This window comes from Bufo gargarizans, chromosome 1, assembly GCF_014858855.1.
Source record: "Bufo gargarizans isolate SCDJY-AF-19 chromosome 1, ASM1485885v1, whole genome shotgun sequence".
NCBI lineage: Eukaryota > Metazoa > Chordata > Amphibia > Anura > Bufonidae > Bufo > Bufo gargarizans.
In genome coordinates this window covers 141,438,132-141,457,248 of record NC_058080.1, presented here as the reverse complement: position 1 = coordinate 141,457,248, position 19,117 = coordinate 141,438,132, and the positions used below count along the sequence as shown (strand labels likewise).

The 19,117-nt window shown below is 42.4% G+C and overlaps 1 protein-coding gene across 4 annotated transcripts in view; it reads left to right on the top strand.

Annotated features, from left to right (window-relative positions):
- Nucleotides 1-19,117, top strand: part of LNX1 (ligand of numb-protein X 1) — a 200,076-nt gene that overhangs the window by 137,164 nt on the left and 43,795 nt on the right. For 3 of the 4 annotated variants that reach the window (XM_044294706.1, XM_044294627.1, XM_044294842.1), the window contains one exon: nt 10,016-10,150. The exons of the other annotated variant lie outside the window; for it this stretch is intronic. In XM_044294706.1, the coding sequence (XP_044150641.1) occupies nt 10,016-10,150 (135 nt within the window). The remainder of the gene's footprint in view (nt 1-10,015; nt 10,151-19,117) is intronic. 4 annotated transcript variants of the gene reach the window in all.

Below are 19,117 nucleotides of genomic sequence, written 5' to 3'. Positions count from 1 at the left end.
GAGCTGTTTGGCGCACGTCCTTCCGCCGCCAAGGATCGCAGGGCAACATTCTTTGCCTCCTGTTGCCACCTCCTCCTTCTCGGCTTCCTCCTCCTCTTCTTCCACCTGCTCATCCAGTCAGCCACACACCTTCACCACCAACTTCAGCACAGCCCGGGGTAAACGTCAGCAGGCCATTCTGAAACTCATATGTTTGGGGGACAGGCCCCACACCGCACAGGAGTTGTGGCGGGGTATTGAACAACAGACCGACGAGTGGTTGCTGCCGGTGAGCCTCAAGCCCGGCCTAATGGTGTGTGATAATGGGCGAAATCTCGTTGCAGCTCTGGGACTAGCCAATTTGACGCACATCCCTTGCTTGGCGCATGTGCTGAATTTGGTGGTGCAGAAGTTCATTCACAACTACCCCGACATGTCAGAGCTGCTGCATAAAGTGCGGGCCGTCTGTTCGCGCTTCCGGCGTTCACATCCTGCCGCTGCTCGCCTGTCTGCGCTACAGCGTAACTTCGGCCTTCCCGCTCACCGCCTCATATGCGACGTGCCCACCAGGTGGAACTCCACCTTGCACATGCTGGACAGACTGTGCGAGCAGCAGCAGGCCATAGTGGAGTTTCAGCTGCAGCACGCACGGGTCAGTCGCACTACAGAACAGCACCACTTCACCACCAATGACTGGGCCTCCATGCGAGACCTGTGTGCCCTGTTGCGCTGTTTCGAGTACTCCACCAACATGGCCAGTGGCGATGACACCGTTATCAGCGTTACAATACCACTTCTATGTCTCCTTGAGAAAACACTTAGGGCGATGATGGAAGAGGAGGTGGCCCAGGAGGAGGAGGAGGAGGAGGAGGAAGAGGGGTCATTTTTAGCACTTTCAGGCCAGTCTCTTCGAAGTGACTCAGAGGGAGGTTTTTGGCAACAGCAGAGGCCAGGTACAAATGTGGCCAGCCAGGGCCCACTACTGGAGGACGAGGAGGACGAGGATGAGGAGGAGGTGGAGGAGGATGAGGATGAAGCATGGTCACAGCGGGGTGGCACCCAACGCAGCTCGGGTCCATCACTGGTGCGTGGCTGGGGGGAAAGGCAGGACGATGACGATACGCCTCCCACAGAGGACAGCTTGTCCTTACCCCTGGGCAGCCTGGCACACATGAGCGACTACATGCTGCAGTGCCTGCGCAACGACAGCAGAGTTGCCCACATTTTAACCTGTGCGGACTACTGGGTTGCCACCCTGCTGGATCCACGCTACAAAGACAATGTGCCCACCTTACTTCCTGCACTGGAGCGTGATAGGAAGATGCGCGAGTACAAGCGCACGTTGGTAGACGCGCTACTGAGAGCATTCCCAAATGTCACAGGGGAACAAGTGGAAGCCCAAGGCCAAGGCAGAGGAGGAGCAAGAGGTCGCCAAGGCAGCTGTGTCACGGCCAGCTCCTCTGAGGGCAGGGTTAGCATGGCAGAGATGTGGAAAACTTTTGTCAACACGCCACAGCTAACTGCACCACCACCTGATACGCAACGTGTTAGCAGGAGGCAACATTTCACTAACATGGTGGAACAGTACGTGTGCACACCCCTCCACGTACTGACTGATGGTTCGGCCCCATTCAACTTCTGGGTCTCTAAATTGTCCACGTGGCCAGAGCTAGCCTTTTATGCCTTGGAGGTGCTGGCCTGCCCGGCAGCCAGCGTTTTGTCTGAACGTGTATTCAGCACGGCAGGGGGCGTCATTACAGACAAACGCAGCCGCCTGTCTACAGCCAATGTGGACAAGCTGACGTTCATAAAAATGAACCAGGCATGGATCCCACAGGACCTGTCCGTCCCTTGTCCAGATTAGACATTAACTACCTCCCCATAACCATATATTATTGGACTCCAGGGCACTTCCTCATTCAATCCTATTTTTATTTTCATTTTACCATTATATTGCAAGGCTACCCAAAGTTGAATGAACCTCTCCTCTGCCTGTGTGCTAGGCCTAAATATATGCCAATGGATTGTTGCAGTGGTGGCTGACGTGAAGCCTCATTCTCTGCTATGACATGCAGACTGATTCTCTGGTGACATGAAGCCAGATTGTCTGTTACGGGACCTCTCTCCTCTGCCTGGGTGCTGGGCCTGAATTTATGACAATGGACTGTTGCAGTGGTGGGTGACGTGAAGCCTGATTCTCTGCTATGACATGCAGACTGATTCTCTGGTGACATGAAGCCAGATCCTCTGTTACGGGACCTCTCTCCTCTGCCTGGGTGCTGGGCCTAAATTTATGAAAATGGACTGTTGCAGTGGTGGGTGACGTGAAGCCTCATTCTCTGCTATGACATGCAGACTGATTCTCTGCTGACATGAAGCCAGATTGTCTGTTACGGGACCTCTCTCCTCTGCCTGTGTGCTAGGCCTAAATATATGCCAATGGATTGTTGCAGTGGTGGCTGACGTGAAGCCTGATTCTCTGCTATGACATGCAGACTGATTCTCTGGTGACATGAAGCCAGATCCTCTGTTACGGGACCTCTCTCCTCTGCCTGGGTGCTGGGCCTAAATTTATGAAAATGGACTGTTGCAGTGGTGGGTGACGTGAAGCCTGATTCTCTGCTATGACATGAAGACTGATTCTCTGCTGACATGAAGCCAGATCCTCTGTTACGGGACCTCTCTCCTCTGCCTGGGTGCTGGGCCTAAATATCTGACAATGGACTGTTGCATTGGTGGCTGACGTGAAGCCTGATTCTCTGCTATGATATGAAGACTGATTCTCTGCTGACATGAAGCCAGATTGTCTGTTACGGGACCTCTCTCCTCTGCCTGTGTGCTAGGCCTAAATATATGCCAATGGATTGTTGCAGTGGTGGCTGACGTGAAGCCTGATTCTCTGCTATGACATGCAGACTGATTCTCTGGTGACATGAAGCCAGATCCTCTGTTACGGGACCTCTCTCCTCTGCCTGGGTGCTGGGCCTAAATTTATGAAAATGGACTGTTGCAGTGGTGGGTGACGTGAAGCCTCATTCTCTGCTATGACATGCAGACTGATTCTCTGCTGACATGAAGCCAGATTGTCTGTTACGGGACCTCTCTCCTCTGCCTGTGTGCTAGGCCTAAATATATGCCAATGGATTGTTGCAGTGGTGGCTGACGTGAAGCCTGATTCTCTGCTATGACATGCAGACTGATTCTCTGGTGACATGAAGCCAGATCCTCTGTTACGGGACCTCTCTCCTCTGCCTGGGTGCTGGGCCTAAATATCTGACAATGGACTGTTGCATTGGTGGCTGACGTGAAGCCTGATTCTCTGCTATGATATGAAGACTGATTCTCTGCTGACATGAAGCCAGATTGTCTGTTACGGGACCTCTCTCCTCTGCCTGTGTGCTAGGCCTAAATATATGCCAATGGATTGTTGCAGTGGTGGCTGACGTGAAGCCTGATTCTCTGCTATGACATGCAGACTGATTCTCTGGTGACATGAAGCCAGATCCTCTGTTACGGGACCTCTCTCCTCTGCCTGGGTGCTGGGCCTAAATTTATGAAAATGGACTGTTGCAGTGGTGGGTGACGTGAAGCCTGATTCTCTGCTATGACATGCAGACTGATTCTCTGGTGACATGAAGCCAGATCCTCTGTTACGGGACCTCTCTCCTCTGCCTGGGTGCTGGGCCTAAATTTATGAAAATGGACTGTTGCAGTGGTGGGTGACGTGAAGCCTCATTCTCTGCTATGACATGCAGACTGATTCTCTGCTGACATGAAGCCAGATTGTCTGTTACGGGACCTCTCTCCTCTGCCTGGGTGCTGGGCCTGAATTTATGACAATGGACTGTTGCAGTGGTGGCTGACGTGAAGCCTGATTCTCTGCTATGATATGAAGACTGATTCTCTGCTGACATGAAGCCAGATTGTCTGTTACGGGACCTCTCTCCTCTGCCTGGGTGCCGGAGCCTAAATATCTGAGAATGGACTGTTCCAGTGGTGGGTAACGGGAAGCCAGATTCTCTGCTATGATATGAAGACTGATTCTCTGCTGACATGAAGCCAGATTGTCTGTTACGGGACCTCTCTCCTCTGCCTGGGTGCTGGGCCTAAATTTATGAAAATGGACTATTACAGTGGTGGGTGACGTGAAGCCTGATTCTCTGCTATGACATGAAGACTGATTCTCTGCTGACATGAAGCCAGATTGTCTGTTACGGGACCTCTCTCCTCTGCCTGGGTGCCGGGGCCTAAATATCTGAGAATGGACTGTTCCAGTGGTGGGTGACGGGAAGCCAGATTCTCTGCTATGGAACCTCTCTCCAATTGATTTTGGTTAATTTTTATTTATTTAATTTTTATTTTAATTAATTTCCCTATCCACATTTGTTTTCAGGGGATTTACCTACATGTTGCTGCCTTTTGCAGCCCTCTAGCCCTTTCCTGGGCTGTTTTACAGCCGTTTTAGTGCCGAAAAGTTCGGGTCCCCATTGACTTCAATGGGGTTCGGGTTCGGGACGAAGTTCGGATCGGGTTCGGATCCCGAACCCGAACATTTCCGGGATGTTCGGCCGAACTTCTCGAACCCGAACATCCAGGTGTTCGCTCAACTCTAGTTGCAAGTTAATAACATGTAAAAAAAAAAGTGAAGGGGTCTGAAGAGTTTTCCAATGCATTGTGTGAGTGATTGCAGTCAGTGTGCAGAGCTTTAGACTATATTAGCACTAAATAAGGCATTTAAAAAGAATGAAATAAAACTGCCATACCCGGTCTACAGAACAATATATTACAAAATATGGTACTTCTCCAGGTGGCCAATGTGGAAAGATGAGCAGTGGTTTATTGCCTGGTGTACAGTATACTATGCCTGTGATCTCTAAAGCCTCTTTACTAGTGTCCAAGTATTTAACACAGGTCCAACCTCCTTGTGACCCCTTTTCTATTGCTGCCCTCTGAACTATTTTGAAATTGAAACCACAGCTAAATTTAAAAAAATATATATTTAATTTGAGCACATTATAACTCAATGTTTAATCACCTTTGACCTTATTTCATACAATAATACTAATGATAAGAATTATTATTATTATTCATCTGTATATATATCACAAAAATATAAAGTCCGTGGGTTGCACTTGTCTGTCAAAATGATAACATTTAGTTATATAGGGCCAACATTTTATGTTGCACTTTACAATTCACAGGGTGCAAGTACAGACAAATATTCATAATAAATAATTTATTTTATGCACTTATATAGCGCTACTATATTATACAGCGCTTTACAGACATTAGCATCCAACTGTCCCCAATGGGGCTCACAATCTAAGGTCCCTATCAGTATGTCTTTGAAGTGTGGGAGGAAACCGGAGAACCCGGAGGAAACCCACGCAAACATACAAACTCCATGCAGATGTTGTCCTTGTTTGGATTTGAACCTAGGACCCCAGCGCTGCAAGGCACCAGTGCTAACCACTGAGCCACCGTGAGAGGGTCCTGCTCCCAGGAGCTTACAATCTAGGAATGTTTCATCTCCTACAACAGGGTACTTCACTATATCTAGGGTACCGAATGTAGTAACTATACAACCTCCCCTTGCCATGTACACACACTCGACAAACATATCTCCCATTGTTTTTCACGGCTGTCCGTTTCTATTCTAACAAAACCAGTTCCCTCCCTTTTACCTTTTGTTATCTTCTATATGAGGCATGGGCTGTCATTTTGATCAACCAGGTGCTCTGGAAATCTCCAGCCGCTCCCACCATATTAAATTACAACTTGATGATTTCCTTGAAGCATTATGTATTTTTACTAGATGAGAGTCTGGCAGGAGATATGTAACATGAAACGTCTTCTTGCAGTTGAGTCAGAGCAGCTTTTAATCACCAATAGGTTAAAGTTCCCCATCACTATGGATTGCCTGTGCAGCCTCAGTAATAGCAGACACAAAATGGACAGATTAATCGCCTTCTGATGGTGTCACCATGCTCACCCACTGAATCAAGGCCTGTGACCTTAGAATCAGCGAATTAATTTGATATGTTTTTTAAAAAAATTTAAATTTAAATTTTTTGAATTTAAAGAAATAGTCTGGCTAATAATTAAAAATCATTTCTCAAATAATGCTTTACATATATGCCTTAGCACATACTCTTACAGTATGGTTTCCACACTGTAGCAGCTAGTGGCTGTTATCTCCATGTTTCCCACTTGTGCAAATGTTTTAGACTCCAACGCCTTTAGATGTTTTTTTCACATATATCAATTTTTCATGTATAGTCCGCCATACCAATGTCATATACTATATTCATATTATGTGAAGAATTCTGCATTAGCTAAATGTAAATGTGCCAGCAATTTTGTAAAAAAATAATAATGACTATTCGCTCATACAGTATAATGTGCCACTGAACCATTCCTTCTGCTAATAGTTTAGTTCACCGACCAGCAGTTTGGTTTTAGTTTCTTGGCAAAACATTTAATTTCTGAAATTGGATAAGATGAAACTGAACTCTTTTAAGTCAGACTAAACTTATTAAAATGTTGTTTTTTGGCTCAGAGGCTGTAGTTCTCCCTCTACATGGTCCCCAAGAGACATCTTAAATTATAGGTTAGATGTTTGAAAAAATGACTGAAAATATAAACTGTACTACGGGGCAGTGCACCTTAAAGTCCGCCACTGAGCTGAGACACAGATTGCCTTTGAATTTGCTTGTTTGTCTGAACTTTTGGGGTCAGCTCATGATAGATTGCTTACATTCACATTGCTTTGCTTATGCCAGAGTGCATTAGTGTATGGACTGGGCACACTCTAGCCAGATGTGCCTGATTATATCTCAAGATCGTAAACTGTCAACTAGTAGATATAATATGTGTATTCTGACAAATAAGAACACTTCACTTCACAACAGTCTTTACCAGGTTATCACTGTTACAGGAGTTATATCAACCTCACTGCTTGTATATTCAGGTTTGAATATACAAATTCTTCAAGTTTCTAAAGTCTTAGCGCCATAGGGCAGAGTGTCTGGGAAAATATCCTCTTCCTTCTACTAGCATATTTTCCAAACTGCTAGCATTTTGGAGTAGACCCATTCATGCTGAACAGCCTTACAACCCAGAAGTCCCTACTAAGGTTCTCATTAGTTTTAGATTTTATTGAAGAACAAAATGCTCCAATGCATTTCGACCCCATAACCAGACATTCCTCGTATACATATCCTGGTACAGTATCAAAACATGTTGTGCAGTTTTGCTCATTAATAAAATCTGCAACTTTTCTAAAACTATGCGGACCCGCACTTTCTGTCCCACTCCACAACAGAGCCCAAAACCAGCCATTAGAGATTCTTCTTGTCTTTAGACCTTCAGTTTTACCCTTGGACCATTTCTGGTTATCAAGGAGCTTCATTCAAATATCCAAAGAATTCTGCCTATTCACTGCACAACTCCTGTAGATGAGTAGGTCAACCCTAGTATACTCTTTTTGGTGTAAAAGATTAATGTCCTAGAGAGCGCCCATCTTGTTTTATTTTGTTTTATTCTTCTTTAATCTCTTGGGGGGGGGTTCTCTGTTTTCTTCTTGTCATTCTCCTCCTCTTCTTTCTCCTTGTTCTGGCCTCTTTTCCTTCACCTTTACCTTGCCTTGTTCTATTCCTTGTTTTTCTTCTTCTTAGTCTTATCATTATAATTATTATTAGTAGTAATAATATATACTGCATATAGTCAGTTGTTAGTTTTTGTGTTTTAGTTGTCATAGTTGTGGGTTCTTTTTTTGTGTGTGTTTAGGTATTTATGTAATTGTCTTGTTAGAATTACCATAATTTGGTATGGTCCACTACATGGTCATGGCAATGTTTAGATACCATTAAAGCCATGTAAATAATATACATAACACATAGCATAACACATAAACTATATAAATTATAGAGGGTTTTTGTTATAGAAAGATATGCTGTCTGAGGGAATATTTAGTGCATTGTAAAACACTTTTTGACACATCCACATGTGTCAGAAAAACTTGGCAGAACTAACTTTGTGCACTGCATTTGTCAAGTTAAAGTCTGACCTGCAGTTGCTGTAAGTCAATGACATATGGCATATGGCTAGCGTAGAGTCCAGATGGAGCCCCAAATATAAATAAATCTCCCCTGTAGTTTTTGCTTAGTGATTTAGAAATAAAGGGGCACTCCCACATTCTCCAACCTGTTAGAAAGGTGCATGATGTAATCTGTAGTGAATGTAATCTTCTCATCACTGACTGTATTTGTGAGCTATCTCCTCTCTTCTAGCTGTGTCATGTGACCAACTCTCTGATCTCCAACTGACTCAGGACAGGAAGTCAGTTACTTCTCTATTCAATCCTGAGACTGAGAGTGAGGCTTCCATAGGAATACAAAGAGAAACTGACTTCCTGTCCACACATAAGATGCTGTGTTATTAGGAAAGTCTGATTGTTGGTCACATGACACAGACAAGAAACATAAGAGAGGTTATAACTCACGAATACAGTCACCGGTAAGAAGATTACCTTCACCACAGATTACATCTTGTATCTTTCGAGCAGGTAAGAGAATAACATTTTTTGCGGGAGTTTTTCTTTAAAGATGTATCAGGAAAGAGAGAAAAATTGAGCGGGTGAAAATACTTTATTTGTTTAAGTTTAGAGATTCTCTTCAGGGTTTAAATACCCAGATAAGTAATAATCCCCTTAATGCATGCTTGCAAGATTTAAACTGTATTAATCCTACTATCGATAGACTCCTCCAAAAAAGCTACACTGACTCATGAATTAAAGATCTACCATACCTGTTTGCCTGTTGCTCCTGTTTCTAGTATCAATCATGCTTTGCTTTGCTTACTAATGAATGTGGAAATATATTTACCTTGATGTAGACTCGCTAAAGGAATGAGCCGCTTACAGTGTTTGTTGTCATAGCAACAAAATATTTTAATGTATGCTCCATCATGTCAATGCAGGGCACATTTAAATGAATGCTAATCGATAGATTCTTCATATAGTGGCATTATAATAACCATTGCTCTACTGCTTTCCTGTAGTAGCATGGCCGTATAGGGGAGAAGACTCCTTCTGCGCAAGAAGTAAGAAGGGACTATATTGTCAGCTGCCAGAGGGGGAAGGAGACTTATTTTAGTAAGAGCCCGCTCTTAGCAGTACATATTAACTGACGTACCAGTTTGGACATTTGTACTGGAAAAATAAGATAGGCCTATTTATATTACAATTGCTTTAATCTTTTTGAGTATATAATGTAGTAAGGCTGTGAGGCCAAATGAAGAAACATGATACACAAAAGGATGTTTGGGTCATCAACCTATGTACTTAATGTATGAAATATCAACCTCATCCTAATCTGTATCTACCACATGGAAGCACTTTTGATGGTATTGGTGTAGCGTTTATCTCTTGAGTCCCTACAGATGTGCTCTGTGTTCTGCTCTGAAGGAAGCTTGAGAATATAGAAAACACATATTATATTTCACATATTGATTGTTTTACTATCTTAGTGATTTTAGATCCACTAACAGTCTGAGCCAAAAGCCACCCAAAAGGTGGTAGTTAGCAGTCAAAGATATTGCAACTCTGGTAACCCAAAAAATAAAGCATTTCTGAAGGTCACATTCAACATTTTTGCTGGATCACCTTGAAGTTGAGGTTCTGCTGCAGACATGCTAATAATGCCCTGATCTGTAGTTTCCCTGGCCAAGAAGAATGTCAGGAACCAGCTGTCAATCATATCAATTTAGATGATATGGATTAATCTACTTCAGTGACCAGAACAGCCCATTTCAACTTGAAGTGTCCTGAAATGAAAGAGAGAGAAGACCAAATGTTAAAATTATGATGTTCTCAATTATCCGTTAGTTGCCACGGTGATGTCCTTTGTTCTGCTTCTTGATATTTTAACCCCTTCCCTTGTAGTTGAACGCCTATGTGTAAATCTACTGTATATCATAACTTCTCTGAGCATGTTGCTGTCTGGAGCAGCATTGACATCTGTCTTTCATCACACAGGCCAGCGAGGAAGGGGTTTATTTTGTTGTTTCACGACAGACCAGACATCAGACCCCTGATATCTTACAGGAGGCAGGATGGCATAACAACAGCAGCCCTCCATCATGCCCCAGTGAGAGAAACCAATTTAACAAGGTATTTTATATCCATCTAATGTGCTACGCTTACCAAAAGACAGTATATCCACATGAATTACTATGCAGCATGGCAATGTGATAGGTATCTTGTCTAATAAAGAGGATGTGTTTCATACATGTCACTGAACAAGGTATCAATTAAAGGGGTTGTGTGAGATTAGAAAAAGGGTCTGTTTTGTTTCCAGAATGGAAAGAACCTGATGTTCAGGTACCTATTCCACTTAAGAATCTGTACTCCAATACATTGCAGTGTCCTGGAGTATGGAGTCCCCTGCATCCGAACTGAGTGCTGTACAGGCAGGAGGTCCATAGCACATCGCTGCTCCTGCCTGTACCAGTGCTGCTTCCTAAAGCCTGGCAAGAATTGGCTATATCAGGCTTTAGCAGAGCTGCACAGGCAGAGGCAATGTCTTGATTGATCTCCTGCCATGCACCTCCTAGCTCCATTCTGTTAGTAGCCTGTACCAATGTAGTAAGCAGGCTATTACTAGAGCGGAACAGGAACTCAAATAAGACATCGCTCCTCTGTCTGTGCCCAATCTGCCAAAGCCTGACATAGCCTGTCAATGCCAGGTTTTAGGAGAACAACACTGGTACAGGCAGGAACAGCGATGTGCTATGGTGCTACTGCCTATACAGCGCTCAGTTCAGCCACAGGGGAGTCCATTCTCTGGAAAAATGTTTAAAAAAAAGTATATTACAAAATTTAATTTTATGGCATTTACAATAGGTTTTTAATAAAGTATATAGAAAGGTTTAGGTACATTTTAATATTTATGATGATGCTACCTATGAAATGATTAGGAACTCTATCCATAGGAATATATCCTATCATTGACTATAAGCAGTAGATGTGGGAAACACTGACAGCAAAAAAAATATGGTGCTAAGAATGTATTACAGATATAGCATCATTAGGCAAAGTGAACCCCTTAGTCCTGGTAGCATTCCCATTATAAATTTCAATGTTCCCATGGCTTCCTGTGTGACCTATCAGCAGACACGGGATGTTTTACAACCATGTCTGCAACTCCATTGACAGAAAACAGGCTGCATTCTGCATTTGGACCTGCGGGGCAAGCACAAGGACATTAAACCTCCACAACCCTGCAGGATATTTATGGAAGGCCTGTTCTGCTAAGATCAGCAGATCTGATAAATTTATTAAAAAATCCTCCTTAATACTCTACATGTTCAAAACTATGTGCACCCCTGAAGATCCTCTACCCAAACACAATTGTGCCATCGCTTGGGCAGGAAGGGTTCTCCTGGCATTTCCCAAACCATGTAACACTCCTCCAAACTGACATCCTATGACAGTGCCATGTTGGAAATGTGCTTTTTCAAATGCTTTGTTTGTATTGTGAAATGTCTTATGCTGCATGATAACACTGTCTTTAAGGAACTGCTCTGTTATACTAACACACCTTATCTTTATATAGTTAGCAACTAATATTTCTTTCTAGACGCTCCCTATTCTTGGTAAGTATGGAGTCATACACTGTTATGATGGGTGTGATGGATGCCTGTAACCTCTAAGCTTGGCAAAGAACCAAACTATGGCACAGATGACTTACAATCTATATTACTCTATTAACATGATACAACAAGCGTTCTGCATCTATAAACAAGGGTTCTGTTATTTTAGCAAAACCCATGACCAATTATCGTGTGAATGATTGAATGACTCCATAATGTGGGAGCTGTCAGTCAGATTTCAGTGGTTTCAAGAGATCCTGGACACTCAAGTCTACAGATACCTTTGGGGGACAGTGGTTATGTGTTGGCTGTGTGTTTTTATGAATATGTAAATGTTGACATTAAATTATGGTAAAATGAATTATAAATTATTTAAAACTATCTGTGTACATATAAGATACTCCTTTCATTTTGATTTCCAGGAAGGCATACATATAGCTGATATAACTGAACATTGGATGTGTTGGAAGTGGTCGTAATTCCTTAGTAGGTTAGCATGCAGGTATCTCGTGTAGGACGTACACTGGTGTTATTTCAATATTCCCAGACTCTCATGTTCTGGTTTAGTAGTCTTCAAGTGACAGAATATGAGGATATTGGGTCTGTATTGCTGCCTTGGTTTTCGCACAGTGGTAAGGGTTAATTGCAACATCATGGAGTGCTAGGAGCTCAAATAAGTCTTTAAAGTTTCACTGTGGAGGCCTTTTGCTCAATTCCTTATTTGTGTGGAGAAATAAAATTTGTACATAGCTGTAAGTTATTTGTTCCGGGTTTCTAATATGGTGCCTTGAGATCTGAATAAAAGTTATGGCGTCTTATTCTATAAAACGTTATCATTTATTCAGTAGGTGGCTCAGTGATAGCTCTTAGATTAACTTTGGAAATTCAACTCTGTTTTATTATAATAACCTGAGCTCACAATTACTTTGTGCAGAACTATAATATGGCAGCCCTGGAAGTATATAAGGCCCTACTGTAACCATACATGGCCCCAATGTCATATACAGCCATGCAAAGGTTGGCTGGTAACATACTGTACAGATGCTGTATTATGGAGTCATTTTCAATAATACATTGCCATACCAAGTCACCATATAGCGACACTATAGAGTGCATACAAGTCTAATACGTAGACACAAGGACTCCTTGTACCTTTGTGTTTTTATGTGCATGGTTCTGCTGTTGGCTTGTATATATAATGCTCATTCTGGTATGTCTATTGTAATACACGGTGCAAGTCCCCAATGCCCATTTATGCAGTATGTAAAACGTCTTTTCTATACTGTCTACTGAATTTATGTTAAATTTACTTTTACACATTTTAAATTTTCTCATGGATGTTCTCAGGAATTACAAGCTTGTGCACATACTAAGCAAATCATTTTGTAATCGTATTCCATTTTATTAATAGTACTGCGTTGCAGGGCAAGTATTTACCTATTAAAAGTCTATTATATAAGAACAAGGAGTCCTGGAAGTGATGCTATGGCCCCCACAGAGCTCTGATCTCAACATCATGAACTCTGTCTGACTCTGGAATTATATAAAGAGACAGAAGGATAGGAGCAAGCCTACATCCACAGAAGATCTGTGGTTAGTTCTCTAAGATGTATATACCAACTTCCCTGCCAAGTTCCTACAAAAACTGTGTACAAGCGTACCTCGAAGAATTGATGCTGCTTTGAAGGCAAAGGCTGGTCACACAAAATAGTGATCTGATTTGGATTTCTCTTTTGTTCATTCACTTTACATTTTTTTAAAATGGTAAACTATTAACACTTCTATTTTTGAAAGTATTCTTACTTTGCAGCATACTTTTAAATCATAACTAGGGATGAGCGAATTGACTTCGGATGAAACATCCGAAGTCGATTCGCATAAAACTTTGTTCTAATACTGTACGGCGCAGGAGCTAGAACAGAGCAGTAACAGAATGTATTGGCTCTAATGAGCCGAAGTTATTACTTTGTGAAGTCTCGCTAGCAATAACTTCATAAATTAACTTGTACTGTAAAAAAAACATTTCCCGAACTCGGGTTTGGTTCCAAGGTACCACTTGGAACTGAACCTGAGTTCGGGAAACGTTTTTTTGCAGTACAAGTAGCAAGAGCAATAACTTCGGCTCATCTGAGCCAATACATTCTAATACTGTATGAAGCTCCTGCTCCGTACAGTATTAGAACGAAGTTTTATGCAAATCAACTTCGGATGTTTCATCTGAAGTCGATTCGCCGATCCCTAATCATAACCATTACTACTATATGAAAATGAACCTCACATTCTAAAACTCTGTCGTTCAATGAATGTCCTTAAATGAAAGCAACTAGAGACTATCAGTATAGTATATTGTAATCTCCTAATTCCACTTCACAAGAGCCTATCTTAAAATGCAACAATCCAGACATCCCTAGTCAGTAATTAAACTGATATCATACAATTAATAAGGGATGATGAAGTGCCAGGTAATATGGATGCACCGCATACGCTCCTTACAGCACAATGTGAACTGTGCCTCTCCTTTGGCCCTTTATATACGGCTCAGGATGTATACACAGTCCTAGTATTGCAGAACGTAACATGTTATGATAACAGCTGTCAGAGGCTTAACTTCTTTGCTGTGTCTGGATTAAAGTGTAGATCAAGGGCCCGGTGGCCACGTCCCAGCATCTGGTTCATACCGCGCTGCCTCCTCTGACGATCATTTGTCTTCACATTTAAGATGATTGGTTATTGTAGAAACAAATGTTAGTGCACGGCAGTGATTTGCATGCGGAGATACGGGGTGCACAGCCGGGTCACCAATCTGTCTGGGACAGGAAAAAGAAACGGCTTTCCCTAATAACGTGTTTAAGCAGCCACTCTTTAAACAAAGACACATCTGGGCGAATTGTTGATAGCAGCCAACGTTACAATTGTATTAACCTGACCTTAATAAAGCATCCATGTAATCCGTGCGGTAAAGAAGATCTAAACAGGGCAGATTTAGAAGGGAATTAGGGTAAACTATAGACAGCAAAAGGCCCATAAAAATTAAAGGGAAAATAGTCTCAAAGTTTACCCAGCTCTAAGCAACATCAGACCGAAGTCCCTGGGGCCCACCAGATGAAATGATTCTGAGGGCCCACCCTCCGTGTAAATAGGATCTTAAGGGTCCTGTTTTATTATGGGTCCAGTCCAATATTGTCAAAGCTTAGGCCTACCGGAGGATCCTCTGGTTCTCTAGTGGCCAGTCCGACCGTGGATGTATGTATATTATTGAAGAATTTTTGAAATGACCACAGTGTAGTGTGATGTGGATATACACTTATCAGTTTTGAACCAATGTGGGTTCATGCACATACTATGGCATCCGTATTCATATGATTTAAAAGGGCCACATTACAGAGGTATTCTTCCCTACAAGCATTTCTCCTGAGGAAGAATCCTTAATACAAGGCACTTACTAATGTACTGTGATTGTCCATATTGCCTGCTTTGCTGGCTGGAATCATTTTTCCATCACATTATACACTGCTTGTATACAGCGTGGGAGCGTGCATAGGACAGTGCTTCTTCCTATAGTGTTCAAGCGCGACCACAACTGATGGACTGTACGGTGGTCATAACCACTAGAAACGAGCAGTGTATAATGTAATAGAAAAATTAATCCAGCCAGCAAAGGAGGCAATATGGACAATCACAGTACATTAGTAAGTGCCTTGTATTAACTTTGTCTACATAATAAATGCCATTTGCAGAAGTGAGACAACCCCTTCATTATAATGCCATATGCATAGGCCTCATGCACACGACCGTGCCGTTTTTGCGGTCCGCAAACCGCGGATCCGCAGAAAACGGAAGCCGCTCGTGTGCCTTCCGCAATTTGCGGAACGGAACGGGCGGCCCATTGTAGAAATGTCTATTCTTGTCCGCAAAACGGACAAGAATATGACAGATCATATATTTTTTTGCGGGGCCACGGAAGGCTGCTGTCTGCATCTTTTCCGGTCCTATTGAAGTGAATGGGTCCGCACCCGAGCCGCAAAAAATGCGGCCTATGAATGTCTGCAGGTTTATAGTTCTAGGCTTCCCCCAAGACCTCCATACTGGCTCCAAACACACTGCTCAGTCATGTGTATGATGTCTAGGGCTGATGCACAGTCCCACTTTATTAGTTTATCCAATATTTAATCTCCTTTGTCCTCCTCAATTGCTAGTGATTCTGTGCGAGAATTTTAGAATACAATATTATATATTGCTGAAGTTCCCAAAGGTCCTGGTAGTCCGTGTCCATTACCTGACATATATATGCACATCTCTATGGTGCAGTGCAGTGTGTGATACCGCTACATCATTACACCATCATATCCTGTGGCCTGCATATACTACTGTATATACTGTAGAATCAGTAGTGTTCCTAATGTGCATATTCCACACCGTACTTTTGTCCCAAATTCAGTAACATGATGGATATTCTCAGAGAAAAAAAGGACCCTGTGATTTTAAAGGAGTTGTCCTGTTGAACAAAATATTCTATTTCTCTGAAACCTGGATCTAAATACCATATTATTTCGCACTATAAGATGCACTTTTTCCTACAAAAGTGGGGGGGAAATGTCAGTGCTTCATATTGATTGTATACTAACGATCGCTTCCATTATGGAAGCACTCATTAGTACAGTAGGAAAACGGAGGTATAAATACAGAGCTCCTTGTGCTGGCAGCACTCACTGCTCCCTGGTCTTCGTCTGCCTGCTGCCACGTTGTGCTGTGACCTTCGCACAGCGCGAGGACGTCCACTCGCTCTGTGACCTCACACTGTGTGACGTAAGGTCACAGCACGGCAGGAAGAGCGCTGGATTTCAGGAGCGGCGGCATCTTGAACAGGAAAAGTGAGTTGATATTTTTTTTTGTCTGATCTGAGGTCTGGACTGGCGATTTTCCTTTTGTGTTTTTGTTTTTCACTCTCTGCCTTCCCAGAGCAATAACTTTTTTTCCCCCATTCACATAGACATTTGACGGCTTGTTTTTTGTGGGACAAATTGTTGTTCTACTGGCACCACTACAATATTGCATGCAATGTAATGGGAAGCTGGAAAAACATTTCATATGGGGTGAAATTGTTAAACAAACACAATTCCGCTACAGTTTTATGGGTTTTGTTTGCCGACCTTCCTTCTCCATTTATATAGTTTGTTTTGTGTTTTAATACTTAAAAAAAATAAAAACGTTGGAATTATTTTTTTTTCTTTTCATCACCATATTTTGACCTCCCTCCTCCACAACTTTTTTATAGCTATGTCTATGGAGCGGTGTTAGGGCTCATTTATTGTGGGACGATTTGTTGTTTTTATTTATACCATTTTAGGGCTGTGTGAATTTTTATTTAACTTATTGGAAGGTGAAGTGATGGAAAAACTGCGAATTGGTCATTTTGATGTTTTTCTCCGTTATGCTGTTTGCTGTGTGGGATAAATATTTTTATATTTTAATAGTACGGGCATTTTCGCTCCCAGCGTTGCCCATTATGTTTATATTTTTCAGTGTTTATTTTTATTCTGGAGAAAGAGGGTTTCTTTTAGGCCTCCAACGGCCTGACATCATGCAATCCTTAGATTGCCCCTTCTATATATCAATGGAAATAAATCCATTGATAAATAGAACATTCAGTATAGTCCAATGTAGTGCTGCCACCTGCAGGCTGACATTGGAATAATCCTGTGAAAAGCATTGGAGCATCAGCAGACCCCAGTCTTTCACAGGCAATGAACGGCTTCCCCGATCACCACATGGAGGAGCCGTTCCAGGCCCGAAAGCACAGCTCTTACAGAATTTGCGTTTTGAGATACCATGGTCACATTAGCGCCGATCTCAGGCATTAGTCCTGGGTGTCTGCTGTATGAAACAGTAGAAACCCAGCGGCTAAGGTTGCTCGCGGTGCTCGTGAGTGGGTGCCATCTTTGATGACCCAGCTTCTGCCATACTATTATGATGGAGGTCAGGAAGGGATTAATATTGGGGTTCTAATCTGAGATCTGATTAGGGGTCTGGTTAACATTGGGGGTCTGATCTGAGGTCTGACTGGATGTCAGATTAACATTAGGGGCTGATCCGAGATGTTTTTGGGGGTTTGATTAACATTGGGGGTCTGATTTGAGATCTTTTTGGGGGTCTGAGCTGCTGTCTAATTAACATTGGGGCTCTGATCTGAGTTCTGATTGGGGGTCTGAGCTGGGGTCTAAATAATATTGGTGGTCTGGTCTGAGGCCTGTTTGGGGGTTTGACTAACACTGGGGATCTGATTAACATTGGGGGTTTGATTGGGGGTGTGATCTGAGGTCTATTTTTTCTTGTTTTCCTCTTCTGAAACCTAGGTGCATCTTATAAGATGAAAAATACAGTACTTTTATAATTGCATTTTATAAAAATTCAGTAATTTTAGTCATTCGAAAAAATCTCTGCTGTTTGTTCCTTTGCTCAGTTCTTCGTCCATCTCTACATGGCCACCTACTGAGGTGGTTGTACATGCTCTGGATCCATGTGAGGTACAGGGCTGATTCTAGCTTTGTTAGAAAAAGATTGTCATGTACTATATTATATCTAATATTCATTCTTTACATTAATCATGGGATAACCCCTTTAAGGAACAACGCTTTTCAACATTATACATATACGGATTGGTAAAGCTGTCTCATGCGTTAGGTGCAGTCTGCCTTTTTTGATATCCTCTATTTAACATCTTTACAGTTACTGCCTGTCCATGATCCTTGAAACATTTAAAGGGTTGTCACAAAATGAAAACCTATCCTTTATCCATGGAATAGGGGATAAGTTTGTGATCAGTGGGACCCCCGCCAATCATGACAATGGAGTTTCTATAGCCGGTCAAGTATGTGAAGTGGCATTCCTTTCATTCCCTGTGGGACTGCCAGGAATGGCCAAGAGCTGTAGCCCAAAGATAGCAGGCTACTGAAAGTTTTATAAAACACACGTAATCTACACTAAGTCCTTATTCACTAGGCTTTTGGCACTATATTGCTTCATAACTAAATACACCCTGGCTTACATCTGGGCAGACTAGATAGGTACATAAGTCTTTCTGCAATCCTCATTTTCCTAATTTAAAAGAATTAAGGAATTCATTAAAAACTCCAGGAATTAAAAATGAAAATACTTAAATATTACTTTATTATAAATATATTCCCAAATAACTTTCATTAGTTATAATGGCTCAATTTGTCTAGGGAGCAAGGAGAAATTAAATGGCCGCCATCTATTAGTACACAGAAAACCTGTCCTAATCACACAGCAGGACAAGTTACTTCACAACACTGAGCTAAAGAGCTGCCTCATCCTCCTCTCTGCTTGTCAGGGATTATGATCCTAAATACGTTATTACATTATTTCTGTACAGTGTCATTGTTTGGTCATTTTTACTGCATGTGTATGTTGTGCCTCTGCTGTGTTATCATGGGGAGCAAGATCCCTGTACTGTGACATCACTGTG